This window comes from Bos mutus, chromosome 10 (genome assembly GCF_027580195.1).
Source record: "Bos mutus isolate GX-2022 chromosome 10, NWIPB_WYAK_1.1, whole genome shotgun sequence".
Lineage (NCBI taxonomy): Eukaryota > Metazoa > Chordata > Mammalia > Artiodactyla > Bovidae > Bos > Bos mutus.
This window is the reverse complement of record NC_091626.1, coordinates 97,336,016-97,358,133: the sequence shown is the minus strand read 5'-3', so window position 1 is coordinate 97,358,133 and position 22,118 is coordinate 97,336,016. Positions and strand designations below refer to the sequence as shown.

At 54.6% G+C, this 22,118-nt stretch overlaps 2 protein-coding genes across 4 annotated transcripts in view; both read right to left on the bottom strand.

Moving 5' to 3' along the window:
• Nucleotides 1–246: 246 nt before the first annotated feature.
• On the bottom strand, nt 247–5,618 carry NGB (neuroglobin). The gene is made up of 4 exons (XM_070378551.1): nt 5,252–5,618; nt 3,732–3,843; nt 3,006–3,125; nt 247–1,632 (listed from the first exon to the last, which is right to left on the bottom strand). Exons 1-4 carry the CDS (start codon nt 5,338–5,340, stop codon nt 1,498–1,500), a joined length of 456 nt encoding a protein of 151 aa, XP_070234652.1. The 5' UTR covers nt 5,341–5,618; the 3' UTR covers nt 247–1,497.
• A 6,136-nt stretch (nt 5,619–11,754) lies between these two features.
• The window catches only part of POMT2 (protein O-mannosyltransferase 2), a 44,942-nt gene continuing 34,578 nt past the window's right edge, over nt 11,755–22,118 (bottom strand). For 2 of the 3 annotated variants that reach the window (XM_070378450.1, XM_070378452.1), the window contains 10 exons: nt 21,167–21,245; nt 19,851–20,002; nt 19,324–19,415; nt 18,191–18,267; nt 14,804–14,875; nt 14,431–14,490; nt 14,235–14,340; nt 13,280–13,441; nt 13,021–13,135; nt 11,755–12,191 (listed from right to left, as the gene is read on the bottom strand). In XM_070378450.1, the coding sequence (XP_070234551.1) occupies nt 12,086–12,191; nt 13,021–13,135; nt 13,280–13,441; nt 14,235–14,340; nt 14,431–14,490; nt 14,804–14,875; nt 18,191–18,267; nt 19,324–19,415; nt 19,851–20,002; nt 21,167–21,245 (1,021 nt within the window). In that variant the 3' untranslated portion in view covers nt 11,755–12,085. The remainder of the gene's footprint in view (nt 12,192–13,020; nt 13,136–13,279; nt 13,442–14,234; nt 14,341–14,430; nt 14,491–14,803; nt 14,876–18,190; nt 18,268–19,323; nt 19,416–19,850; nt 20,003–21,166; nt 21,246–22,118) is intronic. The other variant, XM_070378451.1, reaches the window with a different exon arrangement.

Sequence of the window (22,118 nt, the reverse complement as noted above, 5' to 3'; positions counted from 1 at the left end):
ACCTAAATGCAAGGGACACTGGGAAATGTAGTCAGGCTGTGTGCCCTGCCGGCCAGTTTCCACCACAGACCCCTTGCTCCATCTCAGCCACTGGTTTCCCCACACACCTCCCTTCTTTTCCACCCACTCTGGCCTTGATCCTCCTGACCCCGACCTCCCACATTACCTTCCATCCACCACCCTGCAGCTTCATCTGGACACAAGCCAACGCCAAAGAAAAGACCAGTCCCAGAGGGTCAGAGAGGCACACAGAACAGGTTTATTTCTCGTGAGTTTATATAACCACGGCACGCAGCAAAAGATAAAAGTGGAGACGGTTCAGAGCGTGGGAAGGGGGACTCTCCTGCTGTTGTCCATCAACCCTGCTAAGTACAGGCACACGTGTGTGCATGCTGTCGCTTCAGTCGTGTCCGACTCTTTGAGATCCGATGGACCATAACCCACCAGGCTCCTCTGTCCATGGGGATTCTCCAGGCAAGAATACTGGAGTGGGTTGCCACGCCCTCCTCCAGGGGATCTTCCCGACCCAGGGATCGAACCTGCATCTCTTACATCTCCTGCACTGGCAGGTAGGCTCTTTACCACTAGCGCCACCTGGGAAGCCCAGGTACAGGCACACAGCAGGTATTAAATATAGGAGCCCTGGACCTGCTGTCGGTGTGGGCAGAGGCAGAAAGGGGTGGGGGTGGGCGGGGGATAAGCCTCAGGCTCTGCAGGAGTCAGGGCTGGGGAACAGACTCAGGTCTCTCGAGAAGGAAGACCCCAGCTTCCTGGCCCTTCCCTAGCCCACCCACCCTGGCTGGATAGCTGCTTCCTACAGAGATACAGGGGAGTTCCCACCTGACACGAGAAAAGAAAAACTACTTTATCGGGGGTCATCTGAGAGGTTGCTCCCCACTGAGACCTAGAGGGGCCCTGTCACAGAGCCAGCTGGTCTCCCGGCCACCTGCTCCGGCTGCCTGGGATTCTGCCACGAAGGCCAGAGCTGTCCCGCGCCTCTCTCCTTGTGCAAAGCAAACACACTGCTGGGAGAGAAACGTGCTGAGGGCAGGAGAGCTGGAAACGTGCTCGAAGCTCAGCCAGCCCACTGCCTGCCTCAGCCCAGGCTCACCCGGGCAGGTAGGAGGATGGGAGCGCCCACCCCTCAAAGCCCCGTGCCTCCCCCCCTCCCTGGGCCCCATGCCACCTCTGCCGCCAAAACACTGCTCCTCCTCCTGGAGGAGGGTGGGGGGGCCAGAGGGGAAGGCTGGGCTGGCAGAGAGGAAGCTAGGGGAAACTCGAGGAAATCGGAAAGGAAAAGCCACCCCACCTGCGACTGGGGGTGAGCAGGACTGAGGCCCAGCCCTGCTCCATCACCTCCCTGGCACAGCCAAGGGGACAAGGACCACAAGGCAGGGAGGCCTAGGGGAGCCTGGGCTACAATGGACACAGACCAACAGACAGACACAGACAGGCGGGGGCGTCCACCAGGTGGAAACCGCTGGGCAGCGCCGCCTCTTACTCGCCACCCCAGCCCCGACTCATGGCCTGCACCACGGCCCCGTAGAGCTGGCTCCAGGCAGCCCGAGTGGCGGGTGTGAAGGCAGGGCCCAGGCACTTCTCCAGCATGTAGAGCAGGGATTCACCCACCGTCTGCAGAGGCAAGGGGGACACTTGTCATTTCTAGGTGCAGGGAGGCATGCCCCCATTCCACAGTTGAGAAAACAGGCTGGGGGCTGGAAAGGACTCCTGGGCTTTTTGGCTCTCCTGCACGGGGTCCATGCTTCCTGAGCAGGATTCTGCCCCCCAGTCCCTGGGTGCCACTTAAAGGTGAGGCTTTAAAGCGAACGAAGCATTTCGCTCCACTCCCAGCCTCACGACTACCCCATGAGTCGGGGGTGAGGGGTTGCCTGGCACTTCCAGCTCACACCAAGCAAAGTCACTGTCCCTCCTGTTTCCTTCTCTGCAAGACAGCAGTCATGAGGTTAAGAGCACAGGCTCTGCCATCCTGAGTTCACTTTCTGACTCCAGTGCTTGAGAGCTGTGTGACCTTGAGCAAGTTAGGTAACCTCTCTGAGCCTCAGTTGCTTCATGAGTGAAACTTTCAACTCATCAGATTGTTGGAATGATTAAGAGATCATCTACTAAAAGCTCTTGGCACAGCATCTATACCCAGTAAGTCTTCAGCAATAATAATGGCTCTCATTTTTTAATTATTAATTATAAAATACAGTGTATTTATTCCACAAATATTTCCTGAATACACACTAAAGGCCAGATGCTGTACTAGTGCTGGGGATGGAGAGAACGACAAGACAAACTCAGTCCCTTCCTCAAGGTGCTTACATCTGACAAGGTGATTGGACCGTGCGGTGGGCCATCAGGTGAGTGGTCCCCTGTGAGGGGGCCCTCAAGGGTTCACGCCCTTGACACGGGGCTCATCCATGTGACTGGCTTTGGCCAGTGGGGCATTAGTGAGTGATACAAGCAGAGGCTGGCTTGTCCTCTTAGAATACTCCCTCCTGGAGCTCAGCAGCTACTCTGGAATGAAGCTCAGCTCCACTACCGAACGATCAGGGGCCACAGGGAGAGAGATCCCAAAGGATGACAGGCCATCTTGGACACTGCAGCCCCAGCTGAGCTCCCAACTGAATGCAGTGCACACGTGACTCCAGCCACAGCACGTGGGACGGAAGAACCGCTCAACTGAGCCCAGGGAAATCAGAAGTCATTGTTTTAAGCCAGTTTGGTTCTGGGATGGTTTTATGCATGCCGATATAAAACTGAGCAGCAATCCCAGAGGCTCCTTCACTTTCTATGGGTTCTAAGAGAAACCACACCAGAGAAGAAAAATTGGAGGCTCAGAGAGGTCAAGGCAGTGCCAGGGTCACACAGCAAGTACCTAACAATGCAGTCACCTGAAGGTTTAGGAGAGGGAGAGATGAACAGGTGGACAGGAGGGGCCTGGGAGAGAGTGGTGGCCTCAGGCCAGGAGCTTTGGAGAGAGAAAGGGCCCCTTTACCCACCGAGAAGGAGCTGAGCTTCACGCCCACTGCCTGGTGCTTCCGGCCCAGGCCGGCCAGGTACTCCTCCAGGGAGGACAGGTCCTCCACATTGGTCACCGCAGCATCGATCACCAGCATCACCTGCCAAAGTCAAGGTCGCGGTGAAACGGAGATCAGAGCAACTCCTTGCCCCTGCTCATAACCAGTCCCAAACCTGGGGGTCCCAACCAGAAGGAAGAGAAGACCCTTGTTTATCTGGGATCAGAGACAAAAGGCAGCCTGTGTCTGCCTACAGCAGGCGTTCAGCATATGGTAGCCAGACTACTAATGTTAGGCCATGAAGGAAGCTGGCTTCTGCTGAGGGGCTCAAAGCCCTAGACACACCTATTGGACAGTATTATCCTCCTGGGACAGGGGAACGCTGAGGCCCTGTAAGAGCCACCAGCCTCTAAGAAAACCCCAGCTTGGTTTTTACAGGGAGATGGTCCCTGATGGATCAGCACCAACACCACCTACAGGAGCCAAGGGACGAGTCCGAGGGCAAAGGGCTGAGCTGGGAGCAGCTGGCTGACTGGGTGCCCCAACTCTGCCCAGTTCAGCACAGAGGGAAAGCGGCAGATGCCTTCAACAGGAGGGAGCAGGAGAAGGGGCACAGCCCAGGGCTGGGTCAGGATGCCAAAGGAATTCTCCCATCCCCGGTTCTCTCTCTCCTGTTCTCCCCCAGGAAGGCCCTCTACCTCCCCTCACCTTCCTGATGTGGTCCAGGAACTCGGGGGAAGACAGGCAGTCCTCTGGGCTGGAGAACTGGCGGCAGTTGTACTGGAAGAGGGGCAGCAGGTCTGGCTCCAGGTCAAACAGCCTGCGCGGGGAGGCGCGGTGTCAGCCCTGGGGGGGTCGCCCCTCCAGGCTCCATGGGCCCTGGCTGCCCTGCAGCAGGGGAAGGTGCGCAGAGCCTGGGGTGTAAACTCCAGCTCACCCTCAGCCTGGCACGCATCGCTTGGCCAGCTTTGCCGCTGGCCCCTCTTACCTCTTCCGCATCATGGAAAACACATGTTCCCCAGGCCTCATAGGGAAGCCCCTCCCATAAACCGTGGAGGGGTGTGGGCTGGGACAGGCAGGGGTCCTGAAACAGGAAGCCCGGAGTCCTTGGTGGGGACTCCCCCTCCCGCCGTCTGTCTCCTTCTCCTCCCCTCCCTCCCATTCTTGGATCAGAACCCCCCAGTCCCATCCTGTCCAAAGGCGCTTGGCCCAGCAACGATAATAATTAGTATTCAGAAGCCCTAACACTTTCTGAGCATTGAGTACCTTGCACGTGGTTTACTCAGGTATCCCCTCACAATCCTAAACAGTGGGTGTAACTGTTACCCAATATTATAGAGGAGGAAACAGAAGCCCAGAGAGGCTGATCATTTGTCTCAAGCCACACAGCTTGGGAGCAGCATGGCCAGAGGGGGCCTGAGAAAAGAGCGGGTTTGGGGAAAGCTGGAGGCCCAAGTATAGGCTCTCCTCCATATCTGGGAGGGAGACTGTGAATTTAGTCCCTTTTTGTTTGCAAGGGGGAGGCTTTACAAAAACCTCTTCAGAAGTTCTGGGCTGACTTAAAGGAGCCAAGGCTCTTGAAAAACCATGGTGAGGGGGCATGTCTTCTTGGTGAGGGCAGAGGGGCTACCTAGACACCCTCAAGCTGAGGTTAAAGGCAGCCTCCCCTCCCCTCTGGGGTCTGCACACTCCCTCACCCCTCTGGGGTGGTGAGAATTGAGCATCTGTCCTCCCTTCCCTGGAGGGTCTCAGGTCCTAGCCTGGCATTTCCTCGGAAAGCTTTATCCTGAAGTTGATTACTGGAAGTGCACATTTCCGGGGCCCAGACCCCGTGCCGGGCGGGCCAGGCGCCCAGTACAGTCTTCCCACGCAGGCCCTTGGGACACCTGGGTTTCTCTCCGTAGGGACAGCGGTGGGCACCCCTGCAGTCATCTCCCAGGGAAAGAACACTCAGGAGGCACACGGCCGGGGAGGGGCCGCAGCGCGGGGCCCAGAGTATAGGGAGATGGGCGGCGGGAGAGGACCCTGGCCGGCGCCCAGAGAGCTCCGCTGGGAGCGGGGTGTGCGCGCTCGCCAAGACGCGCCGCGGCCGCCGCGGGAAGAGCCGCAGGGGCTGCGCCACTAGTCGCCGCGCCCCGCTCCTCCGGCGCCGGCTCGGCCGCCTCCGACTCATTCCTGGAGAGGCACCCCGCTCCCCGCACCCCCGGGGACGCTCGGGCCGCCCTCACCTGGCGAACAGGACGGTGCCATGCTCCAGCGGGCTGCGGCTCACCTCTCGCCAGCTCTGCCGTATCAGCTCGGGCTCCGGGAGCTCCATGCTCGCCCCGGGGATGCGGGGCGCAGGGCTGGGACCCTCGGGGCGCAGGCACCGTCACCGCACGTGCCGCGCCATCTCCGCGGCGACGCGGCCAGTCGGCGCCTCGGCCACTCGGCGCCTCCTACGGTCCCCGCGCCTCGGCCGGGGCGCCGGGGGCGCGGGGCGTGGCGGGGAGTGTGTGGGGTGGGGCGCGGATGGTCCAGCCACCGTTCCTTCCCCGCCCAGGTGGAGGCGCCCCAGCCGGCCAGGCGCTTCCAGGTACCCCCGCTCCCGGCCGCTATGCCTTGCGCCCCGCCCCGCGCCGCCCGCCTGGGGCTCTTTAAAGCCGCCGCGGCCCCCGCCCCTCTCCGTCCGGATAGACGCGCATCTCCGGGCGACCGACTCTGGCCGCGGACTTGGCGGCTTGGGAAAGGACAGGGCTTCAGAGCTTCACGGGAATCGCCGAGCCTCTGGGGAGCTCGGTTTCTCATCCGGTGACAATTTTACCACTTACTAGTTAGGGCAAGGAGAAGGAAATGGCAACCCACTCCAGTATTCTTGCCTAGAGAATCCCGTGGACAGAGGAGCCGGATGGGCTGCCGTCTATGGGGTCGCACAGAGTCGGACACGACTGAAGCGACTTAGCAGCAGCAGCAGCAGTTAGGGCAGGGAGCTGGAGCTGCTGGCCTCTCCGCTACCCCACGCAAACGCTCCCTGGAGGCATCCGGCCCCTGGCACCAGGTCTCCTTCGCATCCGACCCCTGGCATCAGGTCTCCTTCCTGCAGCCCCGAGGTGGGGGTGGAAGAAGGCCAGGGCGCTTGCCTGTGTGACAAGGCGGAGCCGGGCGAGGGCCGCGAAGGGTTGGGCAGGGTCTGCCCTAGCTCTGGTTACTGACTGAAGCACCCCGGCACACTCGGGGGCCACCAGGGCGCTCAGCTTTAGGGACAGGGCAAAGACCACCGCCGTGTCCAGCCAGGCCTGCGTTTTCTTGAGGCTTCCATCCTTAGAAATCTGTCAGCTCCGGTTCTAACCCCAGCTCTGCTTGGCCAGGGGTGGGGTCTCAGGTGCAGCAATGGTGAGCACTCCAGTGCCTGGACAATTGAGAGGGTTCAGCAAGAACCTTCTACTATTCAGCGATTTTTAAATAGACTTTCGTACACGTTTAAATAGAAGCACTATTTCTTTCTTTAATTTGAAGTTCATGAAACAGAATCTCCTGAATTTGCCATTCAGGGTGTAAGGTTGGTCACCTGTTAAATAGACCTGAACCTTTCTCTTTCGAGCCTGCAAGTGCCATGGGCCCCAGCCCAGGCCTAGTGGTCCCTGTTTTAAAGAACAAGATCCTCACTTGTCTTTCATTATGTCCTCTCCAAGCCTATCCGCCGGCAGTCTGCCCGCCTCTTTTCCAGTTTCCTCGGTGGTGTGGTAAGGGGGGTGGAGTGGGGTTTCAGGAACCTCTCAGCCCACCTCCTTTGGTCCGTGGGTACAAGGTGGGTGTACCCTTCAGGCATGAACTGGCTGAGGCTCCATGCTAAACCCTCTGCTAGGCATGAAGTATGGAATCCTTGCCCTCTAGAGCATCTGCTGGCCAACCCTGTGCTAGGCATGAAGTATGGAATCCTTGCCTTCTAGAACTTCTGCTGGCCCTGAATCAGGCCTGAGGGCCTCAGCAGCACTCTTCTTGCTCCCAGGCAAACTTCGCAAAACCATCTCGCTTCTCTCCCTCTTCCAGGGATGCGGGACTTTGGAGCACACCTTATTTCTCTCTTCCCCATCCCTCCTCACATCTTGGGGGTCTCTGGGCTGGAGCAGGGGAGCAAAGCTGCAAGGCAGCTGGCGTGTGTCCTAAGGCGTCCAAGAGATCCCCGAGGAAGAGCACAAAGGGCCTGGGGGCTGAAGGGAGAAAGCTGGGTGCTCGGGGATTAGACTCCCGGGTCGGCGTCCCATGGCCCTGCAGCCAGCTCGGCAGGTAGTGGGGAGGGCCACGTGTATCTCTGGGGACCTTTATCTTTCGGTGCCCAGATGCCCAGCGCTCCGTGCAGGCCTGCTGGCTCATCTAAGGCTTCCCACTCCATCCAGTGTGCACTTCCTGGCAACAGTCTACTCTCGGGATGCTGCTTGCCTCTTCTCTCCTTTGGGCAGGGTCTGGAGTCTGACGGGTTAGCGAGCTGATGGCCTTAGCTAGTAAGCGGTGCAGTCAGCACTCGCTCTGCCTTTTTAGAGCCGGGAGGAGGCAGGAGGAGAGAGCTAAGTGCTCTCTTATCTCCGCTCCCCTGAGCGAAAAGGCCCAGGAACCTGCCTAAGCCTTGCGGTCTGGGTGGTGTATTCCAATCAGGAGACACAGGGGTGGACTCCACATTTGAGAGGCTGGGGAAAAGTCACAAAAGCCCCACTCCCGGCATCTGCCCACAGACTTGGGCATGAGGTTCTAATTGAGGAGAGGCCAGTGTTGTAGGGCCAGTGTTGTCACGGAGGCTGCTTTATCACCAACGATAAACAGCTAACACGTTCTGAGATCCATGTCGATACTATGCAAGGGACTTTGAGTCATTACCTTTCTTCATTCTCATAGTAACTCTGTCAAGTAGATCCTGTTTATTTTGCCCTTGTATTACTGTTGAGGAAATGGAGGCAACGAGGTTAAGTAACTGGCTCGTAAGTGGTGGGGCCAGTATTTGACCTCAAGGCTGACCCTGGCCCCTCCTCCAAACCTCTGTGCTCCACTGTCTCCGTCACTTTAATGGACTGTGAGCAAGAGCTGCATCCATAGTTCCGTCCAAGGCAAGGTCACCGGGTCTGGGTCAAAAGGGTGCTGGAGCTGGCTCTTAGATGGCTTGGGAGAGCCAACTGGGTTAGTCTTTCCAGTTTCTCAGTGACATCAATCAAGTTAGTGGCCTGGAAGAGGCCATGGTGGAGCATCTGCACCATGAGACTGGACAGATGCTACAGATCAAGGCTTTTTCCCTCCCAGAAGACCACTGGTCTAGCTGCACCAGCAAACACCGGGCCCTGGACGAGCTGTCGGTGCTTTAGGCAGCAGGTGCGAAGGAACATGCTAATCTGAGGCTATGCCTTCTCCCCAGGGGATCCAGGCTGTCCTGGGCAGGTGCTTCTAGTCCCAGCACCAGGCTGGAGAAGCAGAAAAAGCCCAACTCAGTGCCGAGGCCCTGCTGCTGCTGCTGAGTGCTCAGTCGTGTCTGTCTCTTTTCAACCCACCAGGCTCCTCTGTCCGTGGGAATTTTCCAGGCAAGGATACTACAGTGGGTTTGCCATTCCCTTCTCCAGGGGACAGAGAAGGCAATGGCACCCCACTCCAGTACTCTTGCCTGGAAAATCCCATGGATGGAGGAGCCTGGTAGGCTGCAATCCATGGGGTCGGTAAGAGTCAGACACGACTGAGCGACTTCACTTTCACTTTTCACTTTCATGCATTGGAGAAGGAAATGGCAACCCACTCCAGTGTTCTTGCCTGGAGAATCTCAGGGACGGGGGAGCCTGGTGGGCTGCCGTCTATGGGTTGCACAGAGTCGGACACGACTGAGGTGACTTAGCATCTCCAGGGGTATCTCCCCAACCCAGGGATTGAACCCGGGTCTCTCACATCTGCTGCACTGGCGGGAGGACTCTTTACCACTATCGCCACCTGGGAAACCCAGCCTTGGCTCTACTGTTGACTGCTCGTGGCACCTCGGCTAAGGAATGGAATCCCTCCTGGGTGGAACGGGAACAAAGACGCTGTGACTTCACTGGGCCTTTATGAGGACTCGGGTGTCACAGACGTGTTGGGAGGTGGTAAACCGAGCTGTGCCAGGAAGGTTTTGGTCCTTTCCTAGCCTGCTTGTCCTCGACAGTTCTACCCCCCGAGGGGCTGCAGGATTCCCTCCTCTTCCCTCCAGCTCCTCTTGGTCCTAAGCAGGAGGGGGGCGTGGTCAGGGAGCCCCAAAGACCCTCGGTTTCACAGTACACTGGACTCCTCTCCTCCCTCAGCTACGGTCCAAAACACATCAGCTCTTACCTCCTTCGGACCTTAACGTGACCCCTGATGAGAAAACGCCTGCCAAGACGGGGGCCTCTGGGGAGCAGAATGGACATCAGTGCTGCAGTGCTGGGCCGCTCAGCTGTCTCAAAGTGGACGCTCTCTCTCTCTCTCCTTATATTTGTGTGACGAGGTTAAGAGAGGGAAAAATAAGGTCCAGCTTCCTGCTTATTTGGGAATAAGTTTAAATAAATACAAGTAACAACCAACATTACTCAAGTAACCTTATTCATGAGAGGGCCTCAGTGTCTCCTGCTATAGCCGGGTTCACCTGCCCAGCCCAGGGCCTCTGCTGGAGTCAGAATGGCTCAGACTCCAGACACAATGGAACGGTTCTTGCACTCCAAACATTCTTTTCGTTCTGGGAGCCAGAGGGCAAGTCAGATTCAATTAAGTACAACAAGAACAACATGGCATTCAAAATAAGAGCTATTTATTACAAAAGTAAATGGCCTCTGATTATCTGTGGAAAAAAAATTTTTTTTTTAATGTAAAATGTGGTTTAAGAAGTTGGCTGGAGGTTGAGCTGGCAAATGTCTCCTTCCTCCACCAGCACGTCTGCGGGACGTGTCACATTCTTCCGGGGGCTGGAGCCCATGTGCAGAGCATGGCTCTGACAGCCCCTTTCTCCAGCATCTTCTAACAACACAACTTGGGTCCTTGGAGCTGTGTTGGCCAAGCGTGCGCCAGCCTGGGCAAAGGAGGGGTGGGGTGGGCAGACAGCTCTTCTCCCATCTCCGCAGAGCAGTGGAAGAGACAAGGAAGCTCTTGTCCCCGGGGTGGCCAGATTAGGAGGGCGGCTGGGCAGGAGGCCACCTGAGCATTTGCCCTCCTTGCCCTCACCAGAGTGGCTGCCCCTCTGGCTCCTTCAGGGCACCTCCCTTCCAACGAGTTCCTATTAGGCAGTAAGGCACTGGGAGAAGCAGCCACCACCTCCCAGTTGTCAGCGTGGGGCCACTGTTTTTTGAAACAGTCAAGCCCAGGGTCTCCCGCATTCCATCTCCAGGAGAGCCCACCCAGAGGGCTGCCCCCTGCCCCCAGCTCAGAAGAAAGCAACTTGGTCTGAGCGAGAGAAGTGGGGGGCTGGGGGGCATGGGACAGCAGAGGTTCTCCATCCCTGCTCTCCCTCCCTTCCAGAAACGCAATTAAGCAAGCAGCCCAGACTCAGCACCCGGCAGCAGTGCTTCCTGCTAGGGGAAGTCAAAAGGGCTGCAGCCCTGGGAAAGGGAGGTCACGGGGGCCCCAGATCTAATTAACAAACCTGCCTTGCTTTGGATGTGACTGCGTTTCCTCTATTAACATTAATGATGGTCGGTCTGAGCATCTGAGCATGGCCAGAAGCTTCCCTCCCCACCACCCAGTGGGTAGCACAGCCTGTCCTTGGGACCAATTTCCAGTCTCCGTGGCAACCACCGAGCAAAGCTCGAAAGAGCTCTGACCTTGGCAGAGCTGGTGGGGGCTACAGAGGAGGAAAGATGGAAAGTAGCAAGAGGTTCATCATTAAACCTTGAAGCATTACAGTCCTCTGAGACAAAAAAAAATACTTTATCATGCACCAGGAGGACGAAGGCGGGCTGAGGGATTGGCCTTGGGTTAGTTCAGTTCTGGCCCGAGGGTTTTCCTTCTCTCTTTCATCTGGGGAGGAAGTAAAAGGAACAGCTCCGAGCTGCTTGCTTGGGCTTCAAGGTGGTAAAGAGAAGTTCTGATGCATGCCTAGGTGCTCTGGGGCCTTGGGGAAAAGGAGATAGGTGAAACAGTGACCCAGAGGAAGGGGGGTGAAACAGAGAGAAAGGAGGGCATCAGCACTGGGGACCAGAGGAGGAGGCATGGGGAAAGCTTAGTGAGTGACAGGAGCACTAGCCCAGAAAGGCCGGGCAACCTGGCCCCGGACACCCCACCGGGAGCTCAGCCCAACCCCTCACGTTCACCCTGGGTGCTAGGAGAGGGGCCAGTGGGAGAGCATGGGTCCCAACCTCACAGCCAGGCTGGATGCAGAAGGAAGGGGATGGGCAGCCACTAGTCGCCCCTGGCTCCCAGGCCCTGAGGACACAGCACCAGGGATGGGGTGCCGTGCCCCTCGCCAACCACACGCCCAGCATTCCCAGACGGCAAGGAGCCGAGGGCTGAGGAGGGCCAGCGGGGCTGCCTTGCACTGGGGCCCGGGCCCCTGAGCACACACTGCAGGCAGGAGGCGGGCCCTCCAGCTTGGGGTGTTTGGCTTAGGGATCTGCTTGTTTGCGGGAAGGAGGGCGGCACAGCCTTGACGATCCTGGCGGCTCCACCCGAGGTAATTCCCCAAGGCGGGGTCAGTGCAGTCAGCCTTCCTGGAGCTGAGAATTTCTGATGAATCTTACAACCCAATCCAGTGAGAAAAAAACACCAGAAAATACTACTGTAGCCCTGGACGATTTTTTAGAGTTTATGATGCTCCACTGTCCACAGCCATGGTCTACACTGCACAGGCACACGGACACACGCACGCTCACACTCATCCACTCACGGGGGACGGGGCTGAGAGGGAAGTTGTTTGTGGCTGAGCAGAGCCAGTGGAGGAGCCTCTGCGAGGAGCAGGGCCGCAGTGCTCCCCAGCGGGTTGCGTGCTGGCAGGCAGTGCAAGTCCACAGGCTCTTCGGGCTGCTTCCTCCACGGCTGGAAGGTCCGGGGACTGGCTCCACAGCTGGCCGTCCCCACGAAGGTCCTGGTCTCAGGCTGGAGTCCTCGCAGTGGCCTCAAAAGTCCCACGATTCCAGCCACCTGAGCCCGGCCATCGGACTTCGGGGGTCCTGGGCCAGGGGACCTACCATCCCGTAAGCCAGAGGGTGGAAGAGGTAGAAACTGTGGGGGAGAACCCGGGGGGGGGGTGGCAGTTGGCACCCTAGGGCCTCGGCGGAGGCGGGGAGCCCTGAGACCCCTGACGCTCAGCTCCTCAGACCTTCTCTACCTACGGGACCCACCCTGAGGTGTCAGCACGCCTGTGTGACTTCACCACGTGGGGACACCATACTCTGGGACCTTGAAAGAGAGCGACTTAATGACAGTAAGGGAAAAGGACTCTTCTCAAGAGGCCCAGGAGACAGAGCAGTCCAGGGTCTGGTCATTGGCTGTGTGGCCCAGACTCTCTGTTAAAATGTGGATGTGCTCTCAGGTCACAAGTCTCCTATTCCCAGTTCAGGACTTTATGTTGCCCCTGGCCCCTCAAGGCCAGTGATGCTCAACTGCAGATCTGTGAGACTGTGAGATGGGGGAGGGGGCGGCCTGCCAAACAGCATCCTCCCTGCAGTTACTCTGAGCCACACTGCACCCCCTGGCGACCCTCTACCACCTGCCCCCCTGCCCCCCGCTGACAGCCACGCCAGCTAGGAACCAGGTAACTGCAGAGGGGTGCTCTCCAACATGAGCCAGAGAGGTGCAGAGCTGGGAGCCGCTGGCTAGAGGTGAGAATGCAGGGCGTTAGTGCATGTTTCTCCACCTGCTGCCCCTTCAGGTCACGTGGAGGGCTTTGGAAACCGTGGCTGACAGGGCCCAAACTGGGCTCAACAAAACCAGAACGAACCTTTGGAGACAGAGCCAAGCACCAGTGTGCTTCAACAGGGGCTCCAAAACGCACCCAGGGCTGAGGCCTTGGGGTTGGGGGGTCGGCCATGCAGGTGCAGCGGGCGCTCACCTGTAGGCAGTTCCCAGGAGCAGGCTCAGGATGCCCAGCACGTGCACGCATCTGGCCAGCGGATAGGAGGCCAGGCTCCAGGCACAGAGCCGCAGGAGGGTGTCCCACAGAAGGCCTGGGGAGGAAGGGAAACCCCTCACTGCTCCGTCGGAGGACATCTTCTGGGGAGGCAGATGAGCTCCCCCAGCACCGCCGCTCCACGGTGGTCTCGTCCGGCCTGCCCACCCTCATCACCCAGGTCCCAGAGGGCAGCGCTGACCTGTGAGCATGCTGGAGAAGAGCATGGCGGGGAAGTAGTGGTGGAAGTAGAGGACCCGGCCCATCAGGAAGAAGGGGAAGTAATGCATCATCCAGCCGAACAGGAGCTGCCCGCCTCCTTGCAGCAGGACCTGGGACAGCCCTGAGCCCCAAGCAGCACAGCCTGGTCAGCCGACAGGGATGGGTATGGAGCCTGCCCCGTGCAGCTCTGCCCCTTCCTCGCCATGTGACTCACAGGAGCCACGTCACCCGAATGGGCCTTCCGTCCCTCACCCCCCAGGGTGAACAACCCTACGGCGGCTGGCAGGAGAAGGAACTGCTTACTCCCTGGCCCGGGAGGCTTGGGCACCCCCAGCAGGGGTGCCCAACCCCAGGAGCAGGCCGCCCGGCCTCCGGCCCCAGCTCCCGCATCTCTGCTGCCACACAGATCTCTGCAGCAAGACGGGGCAGGGGTGCGGGCACAGGAGAGGACGGGGGTTGGGGAGGGGTGGCCTGGGACCATGTCTGCAGACACGGAGCTGCAGAGGCAGCAGAGGACCTGTGTGAACGTCTTGGATGCTGCAGCCCACGGCCTGGGGGCTGCTTTGCTCCTGACTAGAGGACAGGAGAGCAGAAGAGAAAAAATGGGCAGTCGTGCACAGAGTGTGGAGGTCAACAGTGAAGGCTCTGAACGCAGACCACCTGGGTGTGAACCTCAGTTCTGTTACCTACTGGGACAAGGTTCTTAACCTCCTTGTGCCTCAGTTTCCTAATCCATAAACAGGTAATAAACTCTGCTGGGAGGACACAGGGTTTAACACAGCACTAGGCATCTGGTGCTTTGAGCTCTAAAAAGTCACAGAGAAGGGAAGAAAGGGAGGGAAAGGCAGAGGATGGCCCATCAGCAGGCCAGCACTCCCCAAGTGCGGGCACCCTTCGGGCTGCTAGGTGGGCACAGGGGAGCCCAGGGACCCGACCTTCAACCTCGACAGGCAGATGCGCGCCCCTCTGCACAGCCACAGCAAAGACGCTCGCTGAGAGGACGTAGAGGGCGATGCTCAGCAGGTTCAGCCACCAGACTACCTGCAGGGAGACGGGCACGGGCAGGTGAGAGGAGGCAGCAGCACACTGCGGGCACGCTCAGGGCCCCACCGCAGCACGCGGGGCACTCACCGGGTTGCCCAGTAGATACACTCGGAAGTCGGTGTCATTGGCCCCTGAGAAGCGCAGGCCCTGTGGAGCAAAGGACACAGAGTGGGGACAGGGCTCAGCCCCGCCCAGCCGCTTGAGTCTCCAGGGAAGGAAGACCAGCCACTTTTCACAGACAGGGAGCCTAGGCAGGAGGCTCGGAGCGGGCACTTTCTCCATGAGCTCCCTGGGGAGGCTGGGTCCAGCCGAGCACAAGCAGAGCCAGAGCCCGTCTCCGGCCACCCTCCGCCCGGCAAGGCCTGCCCCCACCACCCCAGCATCCCCCCACCGTCAGCCAGGCTCCACAGCCTCCTCCTCAGCTCCGTTCCCGGGGAGGAGCTCTCGCTTTGGGCCCTACCTGAAAGTTGATAGGCCAGTGCCAGGGTTTGGACGTGAACTCATTGTCCTTGGGCTTGAGGCCATTGTTCCCTGCAGGAAAGTGGTAAGGAAAAAGCTGGTCCAGACAGAGCTCTAGAAGGCTGACAGGAACGTGAGGGTCGGGCATCTCTGATGTGTGGCCACATGTCAAGACAAGCCCTCTCTCCTCTGCCCTCTCCCTCGCTGGCAGGGGAGAGTCAGGGGTCACTCTCAGTCACCGCACACCTGCTGACCACAGCTGCCCCACTTAGCCCAAAGAGTAGGCCTCCATGTCCTGGCAGAGACAGTCTGCTCAGACTCTCTGCTCGAGGGAAAGAGGCATGACAGGCCTGTTTCCCTTGGCACAAAATATATATCCATCTTCCTGGCAAAGGATAAGGTGTCAAGAGGATGAGGAGAGGGGCGTTTAAAATCAGGGCTCAGTTATTTGTTTCCTTGAAAGGCCAATTTCAAACCCAAACCCAGAACTCTTAAGTTCCTGGACTCTGGAAAAGTTACTTTAGCCTAGTGTTTCTCAGTAATTTTTTTTCATTACTACCTGTCCCCAGTCAATATTTTTAAGATATATTTTCCTTAAACACTCCCTTGCAGTGACATTTAAAGCATTTTTTAAATTGTGGTATAATTTATATATAACATTAGGTGCAAGTATACAACATAATGACTTAACATTGGTATATACTGCAAAACAATCAGCAGAATAAGTCCCCTCATGACATTTTAATACTATAGATATTCCGTTTAGCTGTTTATATAATGAATGAATACCTGTGTTTTATACATTAAAAAACTGTTTCCTTTTATTCGCCCTCTAAGAATATATTACCCCCCGGTTGAGAATGCACACTTTAGTCTGAAGGACTCAGTCTCAGTCCCTTCAGTCCACCAGCCAAGAATATCTAATAACCTGTCTTCATACGGCAAAATCAGACCTTTGCTAAAACAAGGCGCCAACCTCGTCATCAGACAGACTGAGAAGGCATTTCCCAAGGAGGAGTCAGGTCAAAGTTTCTCCACCTGGGCACTCTGACACTTTGGGCTGCAGATGTCTCCGGTGGGGGCTGGTCTGTGCAGTGTAGAGTGGTGAGCAGCCCCAGCTTTTACTCACTGGATACCAGGAGCACCCCTACCCATTATGCCAGCCAAACACATCTCCGGACATCATTAAATACCCCCTCGGAGGCACAAACCGTGCTCTAATAAGGACCACGGGTCTAGCTCAAGAAAAATCCAGGCCTGGTTCGTTGAACCACCAGCCAGGGCCTTATTAACCCAACGCCTCAAGGGCTTGGGAGTTGTCTGCAGGCCTCCCTATGGTGGCTGGGTTGCTCCTTCAGGGTAGAAAGTACAGGGGGGTGTCAGATCCAAATGGGCCAGTTGCACAGCCCCTCAACCACTATGGCCATCTTAAGAACCTCACAATGAAGAATGAATCATTCTGGACCCCAGAGCAACTGCTGAGGGAAATCAATTCCTTCCAGCCAGTACGGTTCAGCCCTAAACCAGGGACTCCAGCCAGAGTTAGAACAAGCCAAGGGCATCCTACACATTAAACTCTTCAGAAACCGAGCTCCTTTAGTAAACCAAGAAATGGAAGCAAGGAAAATCTGAATATCTGTGCATTGTTCTCTATGCTTAGTACCCAGGGGGCTTGTTCCAGCTAACCTCAGCAGGCATGGTGCCTTCTCTGCCCAGGCCTGAGACCCCTGCTCAGCTAACAGATGCCCTGCAGCTTCTACAGTCCAGACAATTTTGATCTCTCTCCCCATTGTGACTCTACATCCGTTGAATAACAAAGTTTCCTTATGTCTCTTTTCTTCTTTGATTCCACCTCTTAGATAATGAAAGAAGAAATGAGACTATTTATTTAGACTTAGTCTTAAAATTCTACCCAGATCTAAAATACTATTTTGACTGACAGGCATATATTCAAAAGAGCTCTGTCATCAGGCCACAGTGACAGCTACAAGCACAGAGTCAGGGAAGAAGTGACCCGGAGATTGGTTACTGTCAACTCATCACCTCCCAATGTGCAAAAATGACAAAAGTTGGATTTTTAAATTTAATCTGCTGAAATAAGTCAACTGTATTTACCAAGTGCTGCTTACATAATCACTTCCAGGAGAGACCAACTGACAGTGGCTCACCAGGAAAGAAAAAACAAGAGCTACTGCTCTCTGCATCAATGCAGAGGTCCACAAACCTGGCTCTAAACATTGTTCCTGCAGAGCGCCAGTTTTCCAGAAGCCACAGTAAAGAGCTTTCTCCCTCTACATCAAAACTGCAGGAGGGTTTTCCAATTCAAGGGGGAAATTTTAAGCTAGTGGGTAGAATTTTCTCAATTTACAGATTTTGTCTCTCAGTTGTTCTTAAACCTATGTCAGCTGTCAGCTACTAATGACAGAGCACAAACAGTGAGTCTTTAAAACCTTGAAAAGCACCAACCACGCCCCCTATGCAGTCTGTTTCTCTCTGGGAACATGAGTGGGGTCCTGGTTGGGATTTTATGCTGCATATAAACAGCACACTCAAATTGGCCTTTCATCCTGCTGCTGCTGCTGCTAAGTCGCTTCAGTTGTGTCTGACTCTGTGCGACCCCATAGACGGCAGCCCACCAGGCTCCCCGTCCCTGGGATTCTCCAGGCAAGAACACTGGAGTGGGTTGCCATTTCCTTCTCCAATCCATGAAAGTGAAAAGTGAAAGTGAAGTCGCTCAGTCATGTCCGACTCCTAGCGACCCCATGGACTGCAGTCTACCAGGCTCCTCCATCCATGGGATTCTCCAGGCAAGAGTACTGGAGTGGGGTGCCATTGCCTTCTCCGGGCCTTTCATCCTAGCTGATTCTAATTTCATTTATGGAATCAACTATCAGTGTCTCATGATTTTCAGCCAAGAGCACTGTAATGTTCAGGGGCTCTGCCACTTGAACAGATCTGAGAATCACTTAGAGGCAGAGGAGTGTAGTGGTCACTAGCACTGACTCTGAAGGCCTAGATCCACCGCTTCCATTTAGCTGTGACCCTGGGTAAGTCCCTTAACCTCTATGCTCAGTTCTGTCTTCTGTAGACTGGGGACAGAATCTCTGGAGGCCTGTAATGAGTAGTGAGTGAGTTAATACATGTGCAGGGCTTACAGTAGTGCCCAGCACACAAGAGCTGCATAAGTGTTCACAAAGTTACCACCAGCAGCATCACCACCATCATTCAGTGCCTTGGAAGACCAAGTTTAAGTCAGTATGTGAAGACACTTTCAGAGTCCTCCACAAGCGGGCAGCGGGCCTATAGCATGGTTACTGATTTGTGATCCAAATCTGCGGATGCCCAAGACTTCTTGGAGAAGCTTCCCAGTGGGAAGGGGTCACGGTACCCGGATCATCACCATGTGGGACTCCAGCATTATCTCAGGGAAACTGGGCTGCAGCACTTCCAGGCTGATGTTTGGCACTGGGAAAAGAAAGATAGAGGCGTGAACCTTCCTCACACAGCCTCTCCTCACAGCTGTCTGTCCATGATATCCACTCTGCTGCCAGGGTCTGAGGGTAACCTTCCTGACAAGCTAACAAGCCTGTGAGAGTGTTGAGGAATTCTCCATCATTCCCTCAGCCTGTAGCACTCAGCAGGCATTCTGAGGGAGGCAATGGCAACAGATGAAAAGCCCCACCCCACCGCACCCCCAACCAGAGGCACCCACAGCCCTTGGGCCATCACCCTTCATGATGGTGCTGCCCCAAATGCAGCTCCCACACCCGAAGCAGGTTGTGAGGACTGCGACCCAGCCTATCTCATTCACCAAGGCATCCCCAGGGCCCTACATGGCTCCCAGCATACTCGTCAGTGAATTGTTTAATTAGCTAGTTAATTAGCTGGTTGGTTAAATTAGGTGGTAAGAATGAAGTGGGAAGCATGAAGAAGAAAAATCAAGCCTAAAGGGGGTAGTTTAGGAGGCAGAGGATGAGCTCAGAGACTCGTTGAGTTGAAGATGACACTGGACCGGAAATGTCAAATTGGAGCCTGGGAGTATAAATACAGGATCGATCAAGGGCCGTGGCCATCACTTTCTGTAATAGCCTCAGCTGGATGTGGGGAGGGGAGGAGCCTATGCAGGGGCAGAAAGGGAAAGCACCAGCTTGCTCTGAGCCTTGAGGTTAGGGAGGTAACCACAGAGGGAAGAGAGAGCCCAGAAGGAGGCAAGCAAAGGGACCTGCATTGCAGGCGGCAGCAGGAGTCAAATCCAGTGAGAGGCAACCAGCTCTGGCCCCGAGTGAGGCCACTGGTCACTTGTGGGAGAAGAATTTAAGAAGAATAGGAAGTCTAAGTGAGCAGGCAGAAAAAGGAGCTGCCCATGCAGACAATTCATATGAAGAGACTAGGTTTAAAAAAGGAAGACAATGCAACAATAAGATACCATGGCAGCAGAGTCTGTAAAGGGTTATTTTCCTCAGATAAGAATGACTTAGAGATGTTCCCTTCAGAGCCAGCCCAGGACATGACCTCACTCACATTTGGGATTGATATGGTCCTCCACGTTCCAGATGGAGCTGAGGGTTTCCTTCAGGTATGGTGTGCATGTGACTTCCATCTGCTCCCAGCCCCTGTGAAAAGGAGTCACAATGTCTCTCAGAAGACCTGAAACTCACCAGACAGCAGTGCTGTCCAGCCACATGGAACGCTTCTCTTTCCAACCTAGCGGTCATGCTCTTTCCAGCCTCTCACTTCTCTGTTTCATGACCATCCCAGAAGTAGTCTAGCCTACATCATGCCCAGTTTAGAGACACAGAACCAGAGAGTTATCACAGGCCTGAGATATAAATGCTCAACTATTACAACACGTGAAACACCACAGGAACTCTGGAGCTCTGGGCTCCATAAAGTTCTTGATGGCTTTTCTCCCTCCATCCACCACAAAGAAAAACCAAACACGAGGGGAACACTGATCATTCGGGAATGGAAGTTCGGTGCATTCTCCTTGTAAGTGTGAAAGGAAAAGCATGAGCCACTGCTGGGATGCCAAACCCCCAGAGACTTACCACTTGGGCAGGACCTTTCCCGAGGAGCCCAGGACACAACCTGTGATCAGATGGATGAGGCGAATTCGACTTCTCAGCACTTTGATTCGGTTTCCAAATTTTCTGTTTATAACCTCAATCCGCCAGAAGTCATTCGAGTCCCCTGACCCATTCTGCCACATAAATTAAGAAAAAAATACAAAGAAAATATTAATAAGATGACTTCAGAGAAGGCGCATCAAAAAAGGGAGATGGCCAGCCTTTCAGATGCCATCATGTTACAGAGGTCAAAGACCAAACTGGCCTAAGTGACTGAGGTGGGAAAGAGAAAAAGAGGGCCAGAGAAACATCCCAAGGAACATCCCACGTGACTGCCATTTCCCCAGGCCTCATTATCACAACCAACAAAAGTAGTATGAAGCCTGGAACCTGAAGTCCAATCCTTCACTTCACAGAACTACAGTTTAAGTTCTAAATAGATGCTTCTGCCCTTAAATTAAACTCAAGACATCACTATGAGCCAACAGAAATAAATTTGGGTCCTTTGCATCTGTCACCATGGCCATATGGACACTCATCCATCTAAGGAATGTCTAGCCTAGATATCATACTGTGGAAATTAAGACAGTTGTGTCTAATTCTCATCAGGAGATGCCCACCAGAAAAAGATGAAGTTCAGAGTCTTGGCTCTAGTATAATGTGGGATAAGCAAATGGAAAGAGGATTGGGAACTCTACCTTAAGGAACCCAGAGTCTTTACTGAAGCACCAAAGCCCTTGGAAGGGAACTTAGACAGCTGGTCATAAATCTATCTTCCCACTAGGTGTATTTGCTTTCAAACTCCTTCCCAAGTTGTAAGTACTCATAGAGCTTCCTCAATAAGCTGCGTTACCCCAAGAAGGAAAAATCCAAAAGCAAGGTGGACAATATTCCTCTGCAGAACAGAGAGGTAATCCGTAAATATAAAGCCAATGAGAATTTGGGATCTAGCAAAGGATAGACCTGTATATTCCTCTGGGTTCATATTGTGGCCCTGTGGCTTCTAAGTACAATATGATTTTAAAAGAGACTCAAATAGTATTCATATTTGACATTTATTATGTGTCAGAACATAAAAATGGCATGGTTATTATAGAGGCAAGAGATGGAAAAAAATAGACTTCACAGGCGGCCTTTCCCACAGCAAGCCTAGCCAAAAAGCTCCTGAATGCTAAGAGTCCCTGTGCAGCCAATCGTTAGGAACATTCCGGAATTCTGGGAAGGCCGCTCCGCCTCATGGCGCTGAGCCAGGCCCCACAATGTTTGGCGTCCTGCTCACACTCGAGTGGCTCACTTACTATGCCATAGCCAGTGACCTGATAGTGCTTCCGGGTCAGGGGGGCCTCGTGATAGTGACTGTGCAAGTTCCGAGAAGTCCTGGAAATGAAGAGAGAGAAGTGCCATTATCCTGAAGAAAAGAGATGTGTGATGTTTCTTCTTTTACCCAGGATATTCAGAGTCATCTGTTCAGGGAAGAAAAATTAGAATCAAAACTACTAAATCCAACAAACCAGGACCTTCTTGCCCATTCACCCACAAGAAATACCCAGAGAACTGGAGAGCTGCCCAAGCCAGGAGGGACAGACCAACCGGAGTACTGGATCACGTGCCAAGAAAAAGGCTCCACTTCTTGTTCACCCATAACTTGAGCAGTGGGCAGAGGGGATGACTGAACACATTGGTGGTCTGAGGCAAGCTAGTCTGACTTATGAGGCAGCTTTAGGGGGAAGAAAATTAACATTTGTAATCCACATATGCCAGAGACAGGCAAACCTCCTCCCTCCCATCTACTGTTTCTGCTCCTGTCAGTTTTACCAAGTGGGGATCTGTGCAGGAAGTGCAGGGTTTAACTGAGATTTTATTTACTTTTGCTTTTTGTAATAATCCTTACTTTTATCCATAACAAGTAGTCAATGTTCATTATAAAAATAAAATTAAAGTATCCATAATCCTACTGACTAGGGAAAAAACACTGCTTATAGCTTTTATATATATATATATATATATATATATATATATATATATAAATATAATAACCACTGATTTTATTTTAAAAATCTGTATGTGATAATTCACATAAACTTTTGCAGGGCTGCTTCTGTCATCTACTGTTCCCATTCATTTTGTACGTAGTGCCCTATTTCCTTGAGTGTTTGGTTACTTTTTCGGTACACTGTTACTGAAAAACGATTTATAGGAATGGATAACAACATTTCTTTCCCAAAAGAGGATTCACATTTGCTTTTGGCC

Coding starts and splice junctions, on each gene's coding strand:
- NGB (XM_070378551.1), bottom strand. CDS start 5,340: ATGGAGCTCCCGGAGCCCGAGCTGATACGGCAGAGCTGGCGAGAGGTG. Junction 3,126..3,731: donor TCCTGGACCACATCAGGAAG/GTGAGGGGAGGT, acceptor TGACTTTGGCAG/GTGATGCTGGTGATCGATGC. Junction 1,633..3,005: donor TGAAGCTCAGCTCCTTCTCG/GTGGGTAAAGGG, acceptor TTGCCTCTGCAG/ACGGTGGGTGAATCCCTGCT.